We start from the raw sequence: 24,970 nt of genomic DNA on the forward strand, positions 1-24,970 counted from the left end.
CTGACGACAGCACACTTGTCATTCCATTTGGATTCCAGAACATCAACTACGGGGGTACATCTTCATCGGCAGCAGGAGGTTGCATATCTTTATAAGGATATAGAAGTGATTTCGAATTGGGTTGAAAGTAACCAGGTTCAATTCAATGTCACAAAAACCCAGGCATCGGTTTTCTCCTGAAGGATTGATGTCTCCGAACAAGATATAATAATGTCAAGACAGGCAAATCCGCTTTATGTATCGATAAGTTTGTTGGGGTTAAAATGGACACCAATATGTCTTTGCACAATCATGTCGCAGAAATTGCAGAGGCTGCTTCTAAATAGCTTGGAATATTGTTCCGAATCAGAAAACTGTACACACTTCAGCAACTTTTGATGCTTTATAAAGCTCAGATCAGATCTTCTTTGAAGTATTGTTCTTATGTATGAAGCTCCGCCCCTAAGCATACTCTGAAGCTGCTGGATTTCATCCAGAAGAGAGCCATCCGTTTGATTGAAGACGCAAACTTCACTTGCAAACATGATAGTCTGGAAAATCAAAGAGAATTTGGGGATTTGTCTCTCTTCTATAGATACTTTCATGGGAGATGTTCAAGTGACTTGGCACATTTGATTCCACCAAGAGCGATACATAACAGAAATATGCGACGGATTGTGGCTGTTCATCGTTTCGTGGTCCAACTCAGTACACCTCGAACTTCACTGTTTTATATTTATTCCATTTGGAGAACTGCGTTTATTTGGAATTAACTTCCTGAGACCGTTTTTCTAAATTGATTTGATCTTCAGCGATTCAAATCTAATGTGAATCACCACTCTTAGAGCGCCTCAATGATTTTTCTTCAGTGCTTGTGTTTTGTTCTTGAAAAAATTTAGTAGATGGTATAGAACTAACTTTTCCCGCTAATTAACCTGCAACTACCTGTCTAATTATGACTATTCCTTCTCGAATCGTCTGTAGGAAGTGACTGATTGATTTCATCAAGATCACCATTTTTCGAAAAATTAACATCTTTGGACCCCAATGAACATCAACTTCAAGAAACCCTGGTTTTGATAATCTCTCAAAGAACTCACCTATATGTAAAGCAGCGACGCATTCAGAAGGATTGGTGGATATGAGTATCATATTGAATATTCCAATCAAATTGAATAACGAACTAAGATGCATGGTGAGGAAAACCGACAGATAGGAGGGGAGAGAGGAAATCATCAAAGCGATCGATGGATTATCCCGAGACGATTGTGTATATCAACAATCGCAACTCCATGAAGGATCTTGAATGGAATTTTTTTCTTATTTCTCATCATATATTTCGATATTTTCATTACGTTTTTTATTGTCTGTAGATACGTTATTAATATTTCACTATCCATCGATCCTTTTCCATTTTGGTTGTCAATGATACGCCGGCCGCCGCTGGTGGCCGTGAATTATTTGTGACGTATGCTTCGCGATTGTTCTAGTTAGATGCCGCGTCGCTTCGATAGACTTCCAGCAAACTCTCTATTAACTTCGAGGGCTTTGTACCAAGTGAAACTGTTGTTGATACGTCAACAAAAGGACTTCGACTACGTCACTGAAGATGACTGCCGTAGTTGCAGTTGAAACGTATGGAGATTGTAATCACAGAAGACCACGTCAAAAACAGAAAACTGAGTCCTTACATGGGTCTTTGAAAGTTGTTCGAGGCGAATAATCTCAGAAAAGGGGGTAGTGTTTTAAATCGTCCTAAAAAAATACGCCGGCCGCCGCTGGTCATCGTGAATTAATTGTGACGTGGCTAAGAACGCGATCAACTCGACGTGCGCTTCGCAATTGTTTCAGTTAGATGCCGCGTCGCTTCGATAGACGTATAGCGAAATCCCTATTGGCTTTGAGGGACTTCTATTACCATATATAAACTCTACCCACGCGCATATCCAATAGTCAAGTGAGGAAAAGTTTAGTGGACAGGGCGGTATGGAGTGATCTAATAAGGCGATAGATATTTGAATATCAGTTTGGAGTTTGAGTTGAAGCGTTTGATTGTATTGTCAGTGAAATAAAGTTGAGTTCAATAGTGGAGTGTGGTCAATTTTTGGCAAATCCATGGGGAAGACGCAACAGTATTTTATTTTCCATGGACTAACTTATCCGAATATTCATTTCTGGTGTTTAAATAACTTTCAATCTGTTCATCATTTCATTCAATATTTTCTTTTCTCTTTCAAATGTGTTAACACTTTCCAGAAATTGGAAGCTGAAGCATTAACCGAAAAGTATTCTCAACCACATTCGAACAAATAATTGAAGCCTATAGCGGTAACATAATTCCTTATTTTAATTGGTGTACAACAAACATAGAAATATTCAGTCAGATTATTCTTGAGTAAAGTTTACACTAATAAAATATTCAGGTTACGGAAATTTCAGGATCCCGAGTCTAATATTTACATTATTTTCAGACTGCTACATTGTTCTCGAATGAACTGGCAGTAGAGGGAGTCCAATTTTTTTTTCATACCGCACGAAGGTGAATACATCAGTTGGGGAGCATAAGGATTATATAATTTTCAAGGATAACTAGTTTAGAGCTAACTTCTAATTAAGTTTTTCGAGGAGCACGATATAAAATATACTCTTTATACACCCATTTGCATGACTTTATGATATGATGCCAGAATTCGATGCTCCCTCAGACATGAACACTTTTTGTATGAGAATTTCATGTTTAATTATTATAACTCATGATGCGGAAGTATTTAATTTCAGAATTGAGAGCACAGTTACATGCATACCTGATTCGCATCCAAATCGTTATATGGAGACATATAACTTGTACATAGTTTATATTGGAAGTATATATTTCCTTATACTTTTCCATCAGGTTATGAAGGCAAGTCCTCATTATACTCTTTTTCAATAGAAAAAAATTAATAAAAGGGTTATTTGAAAATACAATTACAACTATTGCAATAAAATAAATGCTGGAGAATCAGATTCTGAACAACTTGAGAGAAAAGTCAACGAAATTAGTCCTTCACATATATTCAGTGGGCATACTTGACGATCGGCTGTAAATCAAATTAACTAAAAGAACAATGTGTTCAGGCCAGTCTCGACTCACCTACACTGTAGGTCAATGGACTGACACCTATCAGAAAACAACTATTCCTCTGGCTGATACCACGAGGTATGTTGGATTATATCCAACAGGTTTCAGTGCAGGAATAATCACAGAAGTATTTCCTCCAATGATGTTGCCGATAGAACTACTGCAATCGATTTTCACACATGCACATGAAATTATTTAAATCACATCTACAATACGGACGTGAAGATAGACGATAGCTACAGTAATTCGAGTACTATACTATGGAGTACCCCAGGGAACAATTTTGGGACCATTTTTCAATATTTACGTGAATGGAATGTTTACACTGAAAGCTAGGGGGAAACCTGGGTTTCGCTAATGATACAGCCATTTTTCACAGAGGTGATTCGTGAGTCGAGCTTGGGGACAAAGTTGCATCATACTTTCATATAATCTGAAAATGGATCAATCATAAATTACTAGCAATCAATGTTGACAAAACACACTTCCTACCATTTTGTTGCAATATGACAACGTTCTCTAATTTCGATACAATTCATATTAACATTCCAACAGAACAGTTCATTATCAAATCAGCAACATATTTGGGAATACACATAGATATGCTTCTCAAGTGGAACATTCATATTGAACCTCCATGCCAAAAGCTGAGATTCATTCTCTAATAGTTTATAGACCTGACATTTTATCACTAACAGCACTTTAAGAGCTTCTGTGATTTCTTGTTCATTTGTCACACATATATCTCATATAATTTATGTATACTGGTAAGATGAATATACTTTATTATTACTATTATTATTTTTTTTAACCGTAGTAAGCGCTGGTCAGCCACTATCCCCCGAAGCCCCGATACATTCGTAAGGGCGCGCCAGCATCATCAACCAACGACCACTCCCCACATCGTGGGGTAGGTGATCACTGAGTACGAGAATAATGTGCCCTGAGCAAGCGCAGTGAGCCAAGAATGACAAACTTCTGCATCTGTCCGGCTAAGATTTCTGTCTTAGTGCGGCAGGCAGGTATGATTGTAAGATTCGAGAGTAGAAAAGGCAATATTTCACCAAGGACTCCAATAATTAGAACAACCATTTTAACAGAGTGGTATGGATAGCGTCTGCGGAGTTCGAAGAGAAAGTCTCGATATTTCATTCGTTTTTTCTTCTCTTTTCGGACGATATTCGTCTCGCCAGGAGCTGAAAACTCCACGACAAATTATCATTATCATTATTTTTTTAACCGTAGTTTGCGATGGTTAGGCCCTAATTCCCGAAGCCCCAATACATTCGGGAGGGCGCGCCAGCATTATCAATCAACGACCACTCCCTACACCGTGGGGTAAGTGAGCATTGGGTCCAAGAATCATGTGCCCCGAGCAAGCGCAGTGAGCCAAGAATGATAGCCTTCTGCATCTGTCCGGTTAAGATTTCTGTCTTAGTGCGGCAAGCCGGTATGATTTCAAGATTCGAGGGTAGAGAGGACATCATTCTAAGTACTCCAATAATCAAAATAACCATCTTGACAGAGTGGTCGATAGAGTCTGCGGAGTTCGAAGATGAAATCTCCATATTTTATCCGTTTTTCCTCATCTTTTCGGAAGATATTCGTCTCGCCAGGAGCTGAAAACTCCACGACAAATATCATCTCGCTCTGGTGGTCGAGAAGGACTACATCAGGCTTATTAGCTTGTATGAGCCTGAGGGTGGATAACGAGTTGTTTCAATAAATTCGGCACTTCTCGTTCCCCACAACGGATTCAATATCTCCCAGACGCCTCGCGGTAGGCCCTGCACCTTGTGTCAGAAACCTCTATACCCATCACGCGACTGCGGTAGACTAAGATGTTGAAGACACCATTCTAGCAAGCTTTGATGAACCCCTCAGTTTCCGACTTCAGCCCACTCGATCTGAGGAAAGCAAAAGTCAGGCGCTTTGATAAGCCAAGGTCTCCAATGTTATTGAAGAAGACCCCATGCATTGGCTTATCCTTGTATTTCCGCAGAAGTGAGGTGATCTAGGTGGCTTTTATCTGATTCTAGTGATTGGGTTCCAACTCGGTAACAGAGTTGTGGTTATCTCGTTCAGTGTCGGAAACTAAACCGAGTTCATCAGCTGCCCTAAAGAAAAATGTTCTAATTCCTGCTCTCATGGTCAATGACCATGCAGAGAAGGAGATCCGAACTCCTGACGACTTTACAGGTTATATCCAGTACCATTCTGTCATGTAGTCCACGGCCTCCCTATTGTCGGGGGAAGTACAACCGTGAAACGCACGATTTGGAATGCAAACTCTTATAGAGTTACTTCATTTTTTGGGTCTTTACGTCGATTTGATATAGCTCTTCCCGAGTCCACTTCACTACTTGCAAACGATACTGCAAAACTTCTCCCATCACGTGTTTTGTTAATAGGTAGGTATACCTCAAAATTCCATTATAATAATGATAATACATTATTGTATTGGTAGATTTAAACTGAAAAAGAATAGCGCTAGAGAAAATGACCTATCAATAGCACCGGTTAGCACCCGAAGAGGGGTGGGACAAGTGCTTTCTTCCACTCAACCAACTGAACTGAATTATTACAGGGTGTGACCACTTAACCTATTGCAAGTAAACAAGTAAATTCACATGTTATAGAAGACAACAGTGTACTTCAACTATCCCTAAAGTTTTGACATAGCATTCACAGCAATAAATCATTTGATAGAATTTGAATTTGAAGGAAGGCATGGACAGATTTTGTTATAAAGCTTAGTTATGTTATACGAGGAATACGATCGAAACTGACTTGTTGTATGCAGTGGTGTTGTAAGTCTAGATTCAGATGATGAATATCAGTCCAAAAGATTGCTTTTTTATAAAGATATGGTGACTTCTCTATTTATATAATCCCAAGGAACAATGACAAGTATGAATAATTCGACTAATGTGACTATTGAGACAACCGATTTCTCTCATCGGTCCGGATTAAGGCCAGCGGAAACCCAGAGAGAAAGTTTGAGATCAAATAAGAATATCAAAGGCCTTCAGCAAAACCAAGGGTTCAACAGATGCATTGTAGCTGAGGATTTATATATGCGTTAAAACAAAATGATATGTCATTTTTCAAAAAGACATGTTACGATTGGCGTATATAGAACTACCAAGGGAAGTGTGAATATCTGGTTCCCAACCAATAGAAACGAAACCTCATTCCCACCAATGAACTGAAATCGAAGACCAAAATCAATAATGTATCATTTGATTTGCGGAAAACCGCACTTTTTTCGTCACCTCATCGAGTTTGATAATATGTATATACCGCAGTCGTAGATTTCAGGCAGTATATATGAATTTCGATACTAGAACTAGAACTTTCCAATTTCAGATCTGTTCCAACAAATTATAAAGAATTATGATCGAATAGGAGTCCCATGTTTCGAGGTACCAGTTTCATGTCTCGTTCTTAGGTTTTAGAAATGAAAACTCCCAGTTATAAAATCAGAGTATACCAATTCTTATTGTAATATAAACTCAACACAGATATAAGAATATAATGGAGGCATCAAGACATTGCTGTTTTCAATATTATCTGGCCAAATATTCCATCAATCCTAATAGAATACTTCAGATGAAAAAAACCGACAAAATGTTGTCGAAAGAAAAGTTTGGTAAAAAATCCATAATGTTGTTCATAATTTAATAGATATTCCATATGAATTGTATTCCTATACTCTATACTATACCGTGTGAGACAGACTTATGGTACACCCACTTTTCCTCCTTTATTTCTGAAACTTGGAACATTGAATATGCTCACTAGACGTCACTTTTCGAAACATTTGTAAAACAAATTCAACTTCCGGCTTTTCCGGAAATGACAACAACTTTTGATTTTCGAATGGGACATCCTATATATTATTACAAGAACGGTTAGGGAAGATTATGGGGAATCCAACGATACCAGGTTTGATGGTGTTACCTCTAATGACTACGGAGATATCGCCATTTATTTTATCAATAAGCTCAATGAGTGGAAGAGAGAGAGAGTTGGATGGACCCTCCACAAAAAGTTTCTCTGTCCTACTCATCGAGCTTATGTATAAAGTAAATGGCGATATCTCCGTAGTCATTAGAGATAACACCATCAAACCTGGTATCGTTGGATTCCTCATGATCTTCCCTAATTTTTCTTGTGATGTTATATGGGATGTCCCATTGGAAAATCAAAAGTTATTGTCATTTCCGGAAAAGCCGGAAGTTGAATTTGTTTTACAAATATTTCAAAAAGTTCCGTCTAGTGAGCATATTCAATGTTCCAAGTTTCAGAAATATCGCTTGAGAAATAAAGGAGAACAAGTGGGTGTACCATAAGTCTGTGTCACACGGTATACTATACTATACTCTATTATTATTATTATTATTTCAATACACTCACCTGCACTGGACTGAACTGAAGGTATTGTGATCATCATGCTGACCAATGCATTCACTGAAACAAAAGAGAAATATTTAATCAGTCCATGATGAAACAAAATATATTTTTCAAATTCGTAAGTAATACTCCTTGTCAAATAGGAGTTTCGTCTTCTGTCTTCCATTGCAAGGTCAATTCATATTTCAATCATCGACAACATTGTTTTGAGTCGTCAAATTCTCATCAGTTTTGCTAGGCTGAACCACTCAACTGTCTTAAAAAGGACAAACCTGAAGGTGGAGGAGATAATATATACTCTTACGAAGATACTTTCTATGGGTAGAACAGAGGATTCACGTTATTACGTTACCACGTTACTACGTGGTGGGAGACCATCATAAAAAATGAGAAATGAAGAAAACGTGTGCGTCTCGAAACGCCCGACAGAAGTGATAACTCAAACTAATCTGAATTGAACTATTCAATATTGAAATTGTTCATTTCGAGAAAAGCTTAGGTTATTACTTAAATTTTATGTATATTGATATGATAATGTAAGGAAAGGTTATTTATTAATAAAATCTTTTATTGATCATTTTGTGTATGTACATACATTATAGCTACCATGAGACAATTGTTACTTTTGTAGGATTGAATAATGATAATAATGATGTACACAAAAAATTAGTATAATAATTTTTAAGCTACGTTTTACATAATATAAGAATATTACATGCGTGCTGGTTAGATTTTTATGATACCGTAAACAGTATATGTCCATCGCGCACTGAACACTGATCGTCTGTCCGACGAGAGAGGAGGAGCCTGCTTTCCGCTGAGATATGCGTGAGACAAAGGGAAGCCAGACAGTATGGCGCTGTAAAACGTTAGGTTACGAAGCGGTTCGCCCTGCCATAAGAAGTTATCATTTCAAAATTTCCTTTGTTTTTATACCACTTGTATTTGTAACTATCGTCACTGCAGTTTCGTCCTATGAGAATATTTCTGAACGGATACAATGATCTTTTGTATCCGTTTGAAAATGTCATTATGGACGTACCTTTTTCTTCAGCGTATTATTGGAAAACTCATTATTGAACAATTTGTCATTTTTCGAGTATTACTAACACAAATGAAAACTTGAGTAATTTCTGAATTTCTGGAACACACTTGATATTAATTATGATACCTCAATTGACTTTTGAAAATATTTAAATCTCTGACGTATTCTATTTCACAACCGAGTCAATACAAGTGCCCTTACCTCCAAGTTGTTGTATTCTTCTCTCCAATAGTCGCAGCTCCTCTTCAACCAATGTGTGGGTCGATTGCATTGATATTGACTACGTTATTCAACACTTAGAAACAGGATTTCTAACCTCTGATGTCGCTAAACTATTCATATGTCTTTATACGTTCAGACTTCTAATAAATATATTTGAAGTGGGAACTTTATTTTCAGGAATCAGAATCTTCACAAAATGTATACATATATATATTTGTAAGTCAGAAATTATTGACAATTAATTAAACATGTTTCAAGTGGAGTGAGCCATCCATCTTCAGTACAACAAGAAACAGCTACAAAGAAAAAGGATATGAGACACACCTAGTGATTTTGACAAAAATTTATAGAAACTATTAAATTAACATAGGTTGAACAATTGAATAATAACGAAGTAATACATGGTGATTCAACACAAAAGGACTTTCCTTCGGCTCGTGGTTATGTCCCACATGCTTAGGTAGAGTATTTATAACCAGTAACATCAAACTCACTAAGTGTGTATTATATCCTTTTTTTTATAGCTGTTTCTTGTTTTACTGAAGATGGGTGGCTTACTCCACTCGAAACATGTCTAATTGTCAATAATTTCTGACTTACAAATATATGTGTATAAATTTCGTGGAGACGACATCGTTTTGATATTGACTCTGATTATTACCTTCACTTTGAGCTATGGATTATTTCTTAATCATTATTTATAGATTTTATCATTCATTACTTTCCAATAAATTCAATCACAGCCTGGGATGGTGCACAAGAAAATTCATTGAAATCTGTCAAGTTTATCAACAAGAATGTATTGAAAATAATTTTCAAAATACCTTTCACATTAACATCAATAGATCTATTCAGAAAATATTTCATTTTAACTCTTAGACAAACATTCTACAAAATCAGTGCAATTTATATATGTATTAGCTAGTAACGATATAGTTGAACATCAGTATAATAAATGATCAAAGACCAAAGAATACTTTCAAATTGCTGAGTGTACTCTACATTCAATGCAACAACGCTCTATATGTATTGGAGTGAAATTAAAACTTTGAGATCGACAGCTTTCAAAAAATCATAACACAATTGAATATTGAATAATACTGAAGAAATTGAAATTGTGGTCACATTGAGATTATTCAGTTTATAAGAAAAATCATTTCAACCTCATTTATAATAAGACACTATTGTTAATATATTTTTTCATTCAATTTTTTTAAATTTTTTTATGAACGATATCTATTAACACTTGATATATCCTTCATTTCTCAAGTTACCAAGTTACCCAGTCAAACGCAAGTGTTTACACTCAGCAGAATGTTCTCAAATATTATGCAAGTACATTTTTTCTTGATATTCATATATATATATATATTCATTTGATATTGTTATATGTTGATAAATTTAAAGTTTGAATTTTTGTTATTCGTTGATCCTATATATGAAATAATGTTAGTTCAGAGAATTGCAAAAGCTGCTTCTCAAAAGCTGCCTTTGTTCAAGTGACTTCCCAGATTTATTTCCACCAAGAGCGGTTTATGTGTGGCTGCTTATCATTTTGAGGTTCCACTCAAAACACCTCGAACTTCACTGTTTGAGAACTCTTCCATCTGGAGAACTTATTTATTCAACGGGTAGTCCCAATTACAACTTGTTATAAAAAAAATTGTAAAATCTTATCTAAACTGAAGATGATAAAATACATAGCACAATAATAATAATATGATATATAGTATAAAAAGAAAACAATGTAATGATGAAATAGTATAGAATAATCAAAGGAAATGTTTCAGGAAATAATGCGACTCAGTTCAATTTTGATGGTATTTGTGGAGCTGTTAAAAATATCAACCTGAGCATTTGAGTGACAGGAGAGAAAAAAACATGATTCATGGAGTGGAATGGTATTTTAAATGATTCGGCACTGACTCTGGTATGTCTGTTGACATTCAAATTAAAGATAGAATCTTCTCACAGTTGATGTTTCCAGTTGAAATTTTGCTTAAAAACATACATCTAAAATAATTCTTCTATTCTTCAAAGATAATAGATTCATCTGATCTCTAATGTTGTTGTATGTATATTCTCCCCTCCTTAGACCTAACTTGTATGCACAGATCCTCAGGAAAGTGTTTCGTACAGCTTCAATTTGGTTTATGTGTATCTCATAATATGGGCACCAAATTATTGAAGCGTACTCCAATAATGATCTAACTAATGAACAATATAATAATTTGAGAGTGTTCAAACTGAATTCCTTACATGATCTATTTATTGATGAAGCCCAACATCTTGAGTGATTCAGCTATAATATATAAATTATGAGATTTGAAGTTCAATTCACGAGCGAACATAATTCCTAAGTCCTTTATCACTGATTTCCTATTAATTGGTACATTATTGATACTGTAGTCATGTAGAACAGAGTGAATAATTCTAGAAAATGTTTGGCAGAAACATTTGGATATACATATTTAAATTCATTTGATTCATAACACACCAGACATAAAATTCTGACAAATCTTCTTGTAAGAGTGAGACATCGTTTGTAGAAGAAATTAATTCGAATATTTTTACGTCATCAGCGAAAATCAGTACCTCACTATGTTTTATAATTGTAGCTAGGTCATTAATAAATAGGTTGAATAGCAAAGGTCCACAGTGGGAACCCTGAGGAACACCCGAAGGAACAGGAATCGTGGATGATACACAGCTTGCTATTTTAATTATAATGCTTCTACTAGATAAGAAACTTTGGATCCATTGCAACATTGGTCCATGAAAACCTAACGAAAGTTTAGCGATAAGCAAATCTTGGTTGACCCTATCAAAAGCTTTAGAAAAATCTGTATAGATAGAGTCGACCTGTAATCTTTTCTCCAAAGCACCTAATATGTAATTTTCATGGACAAGTAGGTTTGTCACAGTTGATTTTTTAGCAACAAATCCATGTTGCTGTGGAGATATTAGACTTTTGCATTGCCAAGTCATATGCCTGTTTACTAAAAAGTCAAAAAGTTTGGGTGTTTCCGATTGGGTGCAAACAGCTCTGTAATTGTTAATATCATCTTTTGCACCTGATTTATGTATAGGTTTGGGAAAGCTTTATTCACAAAAATCTGGGAAAATACCAGAGCTAAGAGATACATTAGAGAGTAGAGTAAGAGGAGTTGCTGAAGTATAAATACAATTCTTCAAGAAAATTGATGGAACAGTATCTAGACCGAAGGAAACTTGGCTTGTATAAAGTTGAATCTTTCAATCACCTCTACAACGCTGATCTCGACATTGCCAAAATTGATGCATTCATCAAACGCATAAATTGGGCAGATTTACATTATTGTGAGAAGGGAACACAGTGGAAAAATTATTTGCAAAAAGATTTAAAACTCCGTCTAGGGAGTTTTCATATTGGTTATGTAAGTGCATTTTGCCTGGAAGATCATAATTTTTCCGCTCATCATTGACACCTCTACAGAATGTTTTTGGATTCGACTTCATATTGTTTTCGATATTAGTGATACAATGTTTGGAGCAATTTCCACAGACTTGTTTACATTGATTGGGAACTTCTGAAAAAACTCTGGAATCATCATAATCACCAGATTGTTTAAACCGTTTGTGAAGTTTTGTTTTCTCTTTTACACGATGTTTCAATTCTGGACTGAACCAAGCAGGGAAGTGTGCGTGTATGTGAAATACACTTTCTGAGAACGTTTTTGAAAATGGATTGAATCTCCAGCATTTCAAATCCAATGTGAATCGCTACTTTCGCACAGACACCGCTCTAAGAGCGTCTTGAGCATTTTTCTGTTGTTCCTAAGGTGTGTGTATCCATGCCGAGAGGATGAATGACACTGAGCCTATCAGCTGTCTCTACGGAACCTTCGAGATACCGGGCGCCCTCTCGTCGTAGCATCGCCTTGTCACGGTAATGCAGGGCTTTGACGTGATTGACCTTCTTTCCCTAGCTACTCGTGGGACTTTTATGGACAGAGTATACTTAAAAATTCTTTCTGACGCTGAGTCTATAGAGGAGATGGATGTCGAGTTTACGACTCCAACTGACCTCCCTGTTAATTCAGGAGCCTACAGGAGTCTACAAAGGAGTTTTTAATGCATTGTCTACATAATTTGTTACTCGATTCTTTTAATTCTGTTAATTTTGGATCATAATTTTTGTTGCTATCTCCCATACACCCCCTCTCGTTCACTTACTTCTTTCATTTCTTTATGTCATATGGATATTACAGCATTCAACTTTTCTTGTAAAATCAATTATTTGAGTACTCATAAATATATTATGTAATGAGTTTTCAGTCAGTTCAATACTGAGTTGTTGATTATTCCATCTTCTGTCACTCTTTTCGTGACTGAACAGTCTCCACGAGGATTCGTGAAGTAATTCGGATTATGCCTCTTATGCTTTCATGAAATCGATGGAAGAATTGAGGAGATCGCATAAAGTATTCATGTGACAAGTGGATCCCGGATGAAACTGAGTTATAACGTTGAAGTTCCGTATCGTATTCCTGGGATTATTGAACGACAATGTGGAAGGAGGAAACTGTTGAAAAGTCATACTTGAGTGTCTTTTGCAACGTACATATCTGAATCTTGAAATTCTGTGAACATATCAACTGATGCGATAGTTGAAATGATAACAATGACGATTATTTTCCTTAACGCATAAAAACGATGACACAGTTGAAAATTCGCGAAGTTATTGGATGCACTAGACGTGTTCAACTCGATGGAATGGGCATGAATCGGTGGTATTATTCTACGTAATTTCAAAGTATAAATTTGGAAACTGAACATTTGGAGTTTATGATAATAGTAATGATAATAACTGTTTTTGGAAACGAAAGTTTTTGGCTTTCCACTACTCCATCTTGATACAAAAAATGTGTTCCATGTAAGTGCAATTTGTTACTATTCATTTGAAATAGAACTCCTGTGAATGATATCTGATTTTATTCCATAACGAATGTTTGGAATACAAACTGAGTAGAGAAAAGTATCTTCTATGTAATTCAGTGTTTATATAAAAGTATTTGTTTCGAATGAATTTTTTTTCTTTCGTGTAATTCAATGTCTATATGGAAGTAGCTGTTTCAGTTTATGTCTGAAAGTTGTTTCTTTGCATGATCTACACATCCATGTATAGTTACTAATTTTCAAATTGACTACTTCCTTTCTTTCTTCGGAAGATTCCCACATTTTACGTATCAAGATGGAGTAGTAGAAAGCCAAAAACTTTCTTTCCCAAAAATTAATCACTCCCAAAAATATAATCCCTTCAATTCAGATAATAACTGCTCTTATCGGTGCTTTGTACAAATTGAAAACAATGTGGGAATAGAAAGGTAAAGGAAATATATATATAATATGGAGTGAAAAGTTCGTAGGCTAACACAGAGATGACGCTACTAGTATCAAATCTCAGTTGACCCTTGTTACGGTTTCAAAATCACTACTTCAATTTTTAGTAAACTCCCAGTAGATTATATAATGAAGAAAGGGAACGTCTTTAAAATTTCACATAGTTTATAGTTTACTTGAGATATAACAAAAACTTTTCATTTCGTTTTACGATTCATAATGACCCTATATATGCCAGGAATATAAAACGAGTCTCCTATCTTTGCTGGAATTGGCATATTCACAAAGTTTACTTATAATGTATCGTTTTTTTTCCAAATCATTCATCTGTCTTTCATGACAGTTCATGTCATTCGACATTTCGAGACTTCGGAAAAAAATTATCTTTCTTCTTTTTTGGTTTTGGACTAGACATGGAAAGAACATCGCGATTTTGCGGATGTGAAGGGATGTTTCAAAGTATTCCTGAATCGAAAATTGATTTGTCTCAAAGGAGATAATCAATCATTCACTGTCGTAGGATTTATGTTGGATTTACTCGAAAGTTTCTAATTGAAGTTTACCTTGTCGAAAAACTTGGACATCTCAAAGGCCAGAGTCCACAGTTAATAAAGCATCTGATGAAATAAGAAGAACCCAAAAGTGATTCTCAGAGTTTACTAGTTACGTCAATTAATGGATCAATTCAACAACAAAAGGAGACAAAATTTTTGGATTTGAAGATAACAGAAAATCTCAAATGGAACAAGCATATTGATACGATTTGTAAAAATATATCCTCAATATCTCATTGTATTCAACAACTACGCTGGAATGTGAATAGATCACTCCTATTAATGTACTACCATGCATACTTTCATTGTAACATTTCCTATGGTATAATAGCTTAGGGAGCATCTAGTGATTGTTCCAGAATAGTCAAAATTCAAAAAAAAAACCATAAGGTGTATAGCAGGAGTTACTAGAAGGACAAGTTGCAAACTCATCTTCCAAAATCTCAGAATATTGACTGTATATACATTTATGAGATATAGAAATATGTAAAATCGCACACAACCATTTTTCTTACTCTTAATGGTAATAAGAATCATAATACTAAAAATTCCCTACAGTTGGAACTGTCAACACACAGATTAGTTGTATCTGAATCATGTCTCAGGCTTATGGCCATTGAATTGTACAATAAACTTCCAAGTACAATAAAAAATCTGGCTCTAAAACAGTATTACTATCAAATCAATGGTTGCTCCTGGATGAATCCTATTATTCTCTCAAAGAATATATGGATGATAACTTATGACCCTGTGCATGTGTAACATTTTAGGAAGATTTTATTAACGATGCTGTTACATAAATTACAGATTATTTTTGGTTTCGACTATTATATATTATATTATATTATCTATGTAAATTGTATAATGTGCCTCTAAGTGCATGGAGTTTGTATTTTTAATTTTGTATTTATACACGTTTTGACATACTCAATGTCATCTATGTATGATTCATCTGAATAAATATTTTTTTTTCACCGTAGTGTGCGCTGGTCAGGCCCTATCCCCCGAAGCCCCGATACATTCAGGAGGGCGCGCCAGCATTATCAACCAATGACTACTCCCCACACCGTAGGGTGAGTGATCATTGGGTCCGAGAATAATGTGCCCTGAGCAAGCGCAGTGAACCAACAATGACAGCCTTCTGCATCTGTGCGGCAAAGTTTCTGCCTTAGTGCGGCAAGCCGGTATGATTTTGAGATTCGAGAGTATAGAGGACATCATTCCACCAAGGACTCCAATAATCAGAACAAACATTTTGACAGAGTGATCTGGATAGAGTCTGCGGAGTTCGAAGAGAAAATCTCGATATTTTATCCGTTTCTCCTCCTCTTTTCTGACGATATTTGTCTCACTAGGAGCTGAAAATTCGACGACAAATATAGTAATATAAAAATTTCCTTCCTGTTATCGCGCAACTAGAAGTGGGTATACCCAAAGCGATCGTACCTTCCTGCGTCTTCTGCTTCTCCTCAAAATAAGAAGTAGTAGGGCTTCTTCTTCGAAATCTATATTGAAACTAGAGCTTAACTCTGACACCACAAAATATAGATGATGTCAGTTGCCCCAACTGAAATTGCGGTTCATATGAGCGTAAGTCTACCACACAAATGTGGTTGGGTCAACCGCGAAGTGCAGTCAACGTGGCCACAATGTTCTGGTTGCCTCAACTGCAAATATGTGGTCCGTGTACGGCCGGTCTTAGTATGTTCCAGTTTTCAGTATCGTACGCTATTGCTGTTTCATCGGCAAATCCAATTATTTCGCCACTGTTTTATCATTTACCTTTCTTTCTCAAAAATTTGTTGATGTTCTGAGATCAATTGTTGGTATTTTCACTTTCGGGTGGGAAATGAATAGTTTCGAAGAATTCGACATTTCTCTTCACTACTAAGTAATTATAAGTGAACATCAATGTCTCGTCAATACCATGAGAACCAATATTATTTTTACCTCAAAGGTTGTGCCGATCGAACCCTGTCCTGAAGCTACGTTACATTCGCAGGGTGCGCCGGCATTACCAACCAATCACCACTCTCCATACCGTGAGGTGAGTGACAATTGGATCTAAAAATTGGGTCTGCTGAGTAGACACAATGAACCATGAATAACATCCTTCTGCATTTGTCCGGCTGGGATTTTTGCCTTGCTGCTTCAATTATGTTGCAACTCAGGACTTTTGTTCACCTTCGTGTTTAACAAAAAGTCTGAGTACCTACACAAAAGTGAACAAGGTATCAAAAACGAAAGCCTTTCATTTCAAATCTGAATATACCAGTTATTTTACTTCACTTTTCGAAGAAAGTTTTACTATTATACATTTTTCTTTCGGATGAATGGAGAAGTCTTGTATACGTATGGAACATTTGTTTCATTTCAATCCAGAATTGATATTTTTGTTTACTACAGGCATCTTATTGCCTTGAAAATCGCAAAATTGCTTGTGCACATTCACAGGATATTACAGTTCGAAGAGGGGCTAATTGAAAACATGTGTTTTGAAACTTTCCTAATAAGACCAACATAGTTCCTTATTCTCTGTAATTAGAACCGAAAGTTTGGCTTTCTCTAACGATACTAAATTGCCCGAAGAGGTAGAAACAAACTAGCTTTGCTGTGGTGCAAGCCGATAAAGTTCCACTTACAATTCTCTAAGCATTATTGAATTTCGTATTGTTATTTCGATACCGACTTGTTCAATATTTCAGGTAGAATTTGTTGTTCCACAAATGTATAACAGGTTACATTCATTTTGCTCAGTCATTTTTCTCACTACAATGAGTTTTCGAATGAGATGTAAGTTTTATATGTATTATGATTTTTCATGGCATTTGAATAGGTATAAGTTAAAGTAAACGATATAGTGCAGCAGTTTCCCTTTAATAAAATAGTTACGGAGCTATATATATATATATATATATATATATATATATATATATATATATATATATATATATATATATATATATATATATATATATATATATATATATATATATTTTTATCAAGTACTTTCTTGGCTTTTCCTCATTTTGTCTTCAATCGAGGACCGCCTGCCCGGTACTGACGATGCCCCCAATAGGCTGATACAGCTGCTACCGGTGGCTCTTAGATTTAAATCAAAATGGGAGTAATCAAATAGTACTTATTTATTTATTTTTTGATTTTCATGTTATTTTCCAGCAGCTTGACTGCATTAACATTTCTAGATTTCATATCATTTCTAGGAACATGTGGATTCGTTTTCTGATGGCAATTCAGGTTAGCATCCCAAATTTCTGCTACCGCAGTTGTCAGTTGATTGGTCAAACTACCAACACTGACATAAAAACTTGGCAAGTTGACTTGGGTGTCACACCAATAAGTGGTTCCACTTATGTTTCGCTTGCGTTTACGCAGCTAGTTTGATCACGTACTTTCTTGGTTTTTTCTCATTTTGTCTTCAATCGAGGATCGCCTGCCCGGTACTGACGATGCCCAATAGGCTGAAACAGCTGACTACCGGTGGCTCTTAGATTGAAATCAATATGGGAGTGATCAAAAAGTACTTATCTATTCATTTTTTGATTTTCATGGAATTATTTTCCAGCAGCGTGACTGCGTTAACCTTTCTAGATTTTATTCAATTCTGAAATTTTTTGTCACAGCAGCTCACGTTATGATCGGAAGTATTAAATTTTTTCCTTATGATTTCAATTGTAGAAATCTGTTTGCTTTTGTAACAGTCGTATATTATTTTTTAATGATTTCATTAGATGAACATCTGAGAGTTCTGGTAATCCCGCATCACATCGCGTCTTGCGTTCATAAGGTTTGTTTTTGACTATTTTACGTACAGTTGAGAAAGGAATTTCGGTCAAATCTGATGTTGCTTGTAATAGTTTTTTTCTCGAAAGCAAACTTGATATGTAGATTCTTATATACACTGAAACATACTTTCTGTGTTTCAATATTCAAATGCATCCGAACCTTATTCACTGGTATCTCTTTTTCGCAATGTTCACCATCGCTATTGGAATCACTACACAGGAAAAAGTCTGCGTTGTTATCACACTCGTTATTATTATTAGTACTTGTCCAAGGACGCCACATTTCAAACAGATAACAAAAATTTTAAGTTATTATAACTTCCCCAATATCGAATTTCAACACTCAAATCGCGATCAGTTTCTGAACTGAACATTGACAATACGAAGGCTCGCATCCTTAGCGGCATTATTTCTTGGTATTGGTTTTTTGGCTTTTGTGTTCGCCGATAGCTTTAAGAATTACTATATCAGTTACTACGACTATACAATTATCATTAGTGGTTCTTCATTATTGTTGAGATCCTGATACTATAGTAAAATAATATTTCAACAACTCCAATGATGATAATAAACATCAGAATATTGGAATCAATGTCAGATGTGAAATGTTTTTCTATTTCAAATTAAATTCTGGCTTTCACAAACCAGTTTTGTCATATTTTTTGTAAATAACAGCATTTTTTCTATACAAAAAATACTTCATTTTAAGATTTCCACTGAACAGTTCAACAAAACAGCGAAACAAAATAGCAAAACACGCAACACATGTTTTGTTTTACAATAGCTTCTTCATGTATTTACAGAGTGAAGACACGTTACGTTAACTTTTAAATTTTCATAAAATATCGGCAAATTCCATCACATATTAAAAAATTTTTTCTAAGGAGTTGTGAAGTTTATTAATACGAATTTGTAAAGAACGGTGATTCATATGAAAAATATGGGAGTTTGTGAAAATTTTTTAGTGAGAAGGTTTCAATTCGTACCACCGGTACCACCGGTGGTACGAATTTTCAAAACCACCACCGGTAGTTTCGAAAATATCTATTCATTTATTCATTTCATACACTATTCTACAGGATGAACCCAATTACAGACTAGGGAGTAACGGTGGCATTTACAAATATATGCTTACATAATATAATTCGTGAATCTATATAAAAAAAATTAAAACCAAACTGTCAGCTGAGAAATGTCTTTTGATTTGTAAAATCTAGCAGTTGAATATATCTAGGACATGACCAGGAAGGAAGTTGACTGAGATGGTCCTTCTCACCAGGAAAAGGAGTTTATCGGGCTAAAAACCTCCGGAAATCTTCAAAAGCAAACAAAACTTCTCTGATGGTACTACCCTCGACAGGAAGCTAACACGAAACTCTCACATATAGAGTAGAGCAAAAAGATCATATGTAGCTCATGAGCAATGTCGGAGGACAGTGGGACGCACATGGGGTCTTTCACCCCGCGTGGATCTACACTGCAATAATAAGACCTATGTTAACGTATGGAGCCATTGCATGGGGACCGAAAGTTCTACAAGCAAGGGCTATCCAAAAATCATATCAAACACAGCGATTCGCCAGTTGAAACATCACAGGAGCCATGAGAACAACACCAACCGCGGCAATGGAATCAATGTTGTGTTAATGACCATGTCACGATTGCTCACGGCTGGTGTGAACCTCAAAGTAGAAAAGGGTCAATTGAGGCTAAGCCTATGAAGAGAAGCACTTACTCCGCAACAGCTGCTGCAGGCAGCCAGTGATGCAATTTGAGAGCAAGTTTGTATTCATTAAACCCTACAAAATATAAATAAAACAGAACACAGAGTTAGATGCTACAAACGCAATACGCATATATACATACGGCTCAAAAACCAAAGAAGGCTCAGGATGTGGAGTTTGCTCCACATCGCTTAGCCTATAGAGTGAATGGAGAATGGGAAAAAATACCAGCGTGGTTCAAACAGAACTGGCTGGTATCTCAATTGCCAAAAAAGAAATAACCAGGAAAGGAATTTCTGGAAAAAACATAACAATCTGCACTGATAGTAGAAAAGCCCTATTATCCTACAACAGACAACGAGACAACGTGTTACCTCAGGGCTAGTACTAGAGTGCCACCAAGATTTAGCCGAAGACTCGGTAGATAATAATATTATCTTGAGGTGGGTTGAAGGGCTCGACAGAAGTAAAGGTAATCGCATAGCCAACTTTTTAGCCAAGGAAGCGGCTGGACTAAGAATTTCAGGACTTAGTGACACCTACGGCCTGATGACCCTGAAGAGATGGAATGGAAGCAAAGGATGCAATCTTGCTAGGATTACCCTCGGCGACCCTGGGATGCTAGCGCCAGAAAAACATATGGCGATAACCAGGAAGAACCTACACTTAGCAGTAGGATTTTTGACGGGCCACTGTAAACTGAGGAAACACCTCCATATTATGGGGCTAGTGGACACACCTCTATGTAGGATGTGTGAACAGGAAGATGAAACTGTCAGGACGTCTTATGCAAGTATCTGGAGTTATCGTCAATAAGAGAGTGTGTGTTCAGCAAGTCTTGGCCTACACCTGCCGATTTAAAGGAGATGTCTCCTAGTGACATGTCCACCTTCCTGTAAAGGACAGAATGTGCGAAAAATTAATTACCCCTAAAAATAAAACCCTTTCAATTTATTCGATATTTTTCAATTACATTCACAAGAATCGATTGTTCGGAGTTGATTGTAGAGCTGAAAGTATGAATCGGATGTTTATATAGTTCCTCAGTGTAAATTTTGTTTTGCAGTATATACCGAAATGTGTTTAATTAATCGTCTGATTTTGTGGAATCTATTCGACTTTCTACTCTAAATATGTATGTATGTCAACTCTCACATAGAATTCAATCCACTCAAATTTCAAAGAAAGTTTTCACAGGAGTTTTCATGAACAGTTCAACAAAAACAAACGACTTCGAAAGTGCAACTACAATAGTAATGGAATCAATCATCTGAAGTTTCAGGTCGACCTCTGTTGAACCTAACTATGAGAGTTATCATTAAAAACACACATAAAAACAACTTTTTTCCACATTTCGTTTCACATACAACAAAATTGTTCAACTACAATTGTCATTCCTGATGAAATGTTCATCTGGTCCAGAGGTTCATTTCATTTCATGCTGTCGTTTCATGTCGCTTTGAATTAAATTGAACCGATTACGAATTCACAAAATATGTACTAAAATCCTATGTTTTGTGAAACCATTCAACCATAACAAAAAGTTGGGGCGGTTGAGTTGTAGAGTAGCATTCGTTATAAAACTGTTTCATCTGTTTTTGGTAATTGATTTTTTCATTCATGCCAATTCCATATATAACTGAAATGATATATGGCCAATGGTTTATTGAATAATTTACATAATTTTGAGTAATCCCAAAAAGGTCAGTATTGCATTTTATGCACAGTATATTCGGTTGATCGCATTCAACCCACTTACGGTTGAATGCGATATATAAAATATATACTCCTGACATTATAGGTAGTGTGATCCAAACTGTAAAGAATACAAACTTGAATACAAAACTCTTCTGAAACAACTACTTTCAAATTAAACATTTTATCACACGGGAGGAAAAGCACTTTCGATGCAAGAACTTTCATATGAACATTTGATTATAATGAAAAACACTTTTTTTCATTCAGTTCCTATCTATACTACACAATGTATCAGTAACTATGAGAAACTTCAATTATTAGGAACCCTACCGTCCTCAATGGCGTACTTCGAAGTTTTGGAATGAAGAAAATGTCGTACTACCTCATCAGTCCCCTTTTTGGATAACACTACAAGACGAAATATGCAGCTCTGGAATCGAGCATGTGGCTAATCTTCCTGAAAACCCTTTAAATATTTTTGCTATTGGTGTATTTGAATCAATTGCTTTTTTATTTCCTTCGGAAGTTCACCACACTCATCTATGATAATAGCTACACAATTTTTACAATAAATTTTATTTAAAACTCGTTTCTCTACACGTAGCTTCATTGGTTGGACTGAGACATCATACTATTCTACAGTTTCTTCTATACAGGGTGTAACTGAATAAGTGTAAAATATTTAAGGAGGTGATTTCTCATCGGAAAAGAGATAGGATCTTCCATATAGAAAAACTTTATTGGAGCATCCCTTGTTGAGATAGAGCCCCTTAAAGGGGGTACATAACATTTGTATAACAATTTTTTTCACAAGCACTGAAAAAGTTACAATATTGAAATTAACCTGACGTTTTGTACTACCAAAAAGACACCTAGCCAGTAATTTAGTTGGTTTACCCCATGGGTGTAAGGGGTGGAAAACGCAACCCCTAAAATTTATTTCCAATGTAACTTTTTGTCTTATCATGTGTTTACCATTTAAAAATTTATTTCCGATAGCCTGTTTCATTCTAAACAAAAATTGTTTTTTGGGTTTTTTGCCCAAAATAAACCAGTTCGCAGCAAAAAATTATTCTACGAATAACTACAGTGATACATCGTCATAAATGCGAACTGAATTTATTGTTATTTTGTAGTTAGTACCTGCATTAAACGATTGAAGGGTAATGAACAAAACTAATTTATTAATAACAAAACACAGAACATGTAGAAATCATAGTAAATGTTCAGTATGTCTACCATCAGACATTACGCATGCGTCTAGACGTCGGCACATTGTGCCACGTATTCGCTCAAATATTCCTGGAGTCTCTCTGATTACCCTGCACGCATCGATGATGCGGTTTCTTAAGTCCTCTACATCGCGAATAGGAATACGATAAACCAAATGCTGTAAATGGTCCCAAATAGAGAAATCGAGAGAATTGAGATCCGGGGATCAAGCTGGCCAGTTCTGTGGTCCTCCTCGACCTATCCACTAATTTGCATATGTTTCAGTTGAATGCTGACGTGCTACTTGACTAAAATGGGCGGGAGCCCCATCATGCATGAAAGACATATCCTTTCTGACGCCCAAAGGAACTTCCTCCAGCAGCACTGGATGCACTTCTCTTGAAAATTTAACGTATGTCTCACCATTTAATCGGGGAGGTAGAAAATGAGGCCCAACTAAATCATCCCCAATAACTCCAAGCCACACGTTAAAAGAAAACTGTTCTTGATGGTTAGTTTCGACAATAGCATGAGGGTTTTCATCAGTCCATATGTGGTAATTATGAAAATTAATAATCTTGTCCCGAGAAAAACTACATTCGTCTGTGAATTCTATCGTCTTCAGAAAGTCACAATTTCTTCTAATCATTTCCAGCATCCAATTGTAAAATTCAAGACGGTTCGGAAAGTTTTGCGGTAACAGTGCCTGTACTCGTTGCAGATGGTAAGGGTATAAGAGTTGTTCTTTTAAAATTCGAAATACCGTCATATGATCAACATTTAGCTGGAAAGCAATCTTTCTAGTCCTGGTAGTAGGTTGTTCTTCAATCAAATTAAGTACTGCTTCCTCAAGCTGTGGTGTTCGTACTTCTCGATGGCGACCACAATCCTGCGTTCTTTTGTCGAATGAACAATCATATTTTCGTAATCGTTGATGAAGTCGAGCAAACATTATATGTGAAAAATGCTGCCGTTGAGGATACATTGTAGCATATCTTCTAGAAGCTTCTAATCCATTCCCCTGTGACAGACCGTAAACGTAATGCATATCTGCTATTTCCTCATTTGTGTATGTCATTTTAATAACAAGTGAATTATTAAAGTAACAAATTAAGAACAGAACAACAACACACAATTAGTAATAATTCAATTTCAAAAATTCACAAACTGACAGCGTGATAACAATTTAATTGTCACTATCGTTGATAGCGACCTACTAGATAGATTAGTTTCGTATTTTCGCATTTATGACGATGTATCTCTGTAATTGTTCGTAAAATAATTTTTTGCTGCGAACTGGTTCATTTTGGGCAAAAAACCCAAGAGACATTTTTTGTTTAGAACAGGCTATCGGAAATGAATTTTTAAATGGTAAACAAATAATAAGACAAAAGTTACATCGGAAATAAATTTTAGGGGTTGCGTTTTCCACTCCTTACAACCATGGGGTAAACCATGGTTGTAAGGTGCTTTTTGTAAGTGGCTTTTTGGTAGTACAAAACGTCGGGTTAATTTCAATATTGTAACTTTTTCAGTGCTTGTGAAAAAAATTGTTATACAAATTTTATGTACCCCCTTTAAGGGGCTGTATCTTAACAAGGGATGCTCCAATGAAATTTCTTTATATGAAAGATCCTGGGGAATCACCTCCTTAAATGTTTTACACTTATTCAGTTACAACCTGTATAATGGTTGGTAAATACAAAACCTACTTAGATGAGTGATTAAGAAAGAACGGTTTTGGCTTCTCACTTTTCCATTTTCATACAAGAAAATGTTAGAATGTTCCAAAGAAAGAAAAACCTTCTCGA

At 35.9% G+C, this 24,970-nt stretch overlaps 1 protein-coding gene across 4 annotated transcripts in view; it reads right to left on the reverse strand.

Moving 5' to 3' along the window:
* Neto (Neuropilin and tolloid-like) overlaps nucleotides 1-24,970 on the reverse strand; it is an 803,231-nt gene that overhangs the window by 264,521 nt on the left and 513,740 nt on the right. For all 4 annotated transcript variants that reach the window (XM_074171245.1, XM_074171247.1, XM_074171244.1 and 1 more), the window contains one exon: nucleotides 7,520-7,573. In XM_074171245.1, the coding sequence (XP_074027346.1) occupies nucleotides 7,520-7,573 (54 nt within the window). The remainder of the gene's footprint in view (nucleotides 1-7,519; nucleotides 7,574-24,970) is intronic.

The sequence above is a fragment of the Leptinotarsa decemlineata genome, unplaced genomic scaffold (assembly GCF_025532065.1).
Source record: "Leptinotarsa decemlineata unplaced genomic scaffold, Ldec_3_MD MMD2_tig00000010_RagTag_RagTag, whole genome shotgun sequence".
Classification (NCBI taxonomy): Eukaryota; Metazoa; Arthropoda; class Insecta; order Coleoptera; family Chrysomelidae; genus Leptinotarsa; species Leptinotarsa decemlineata.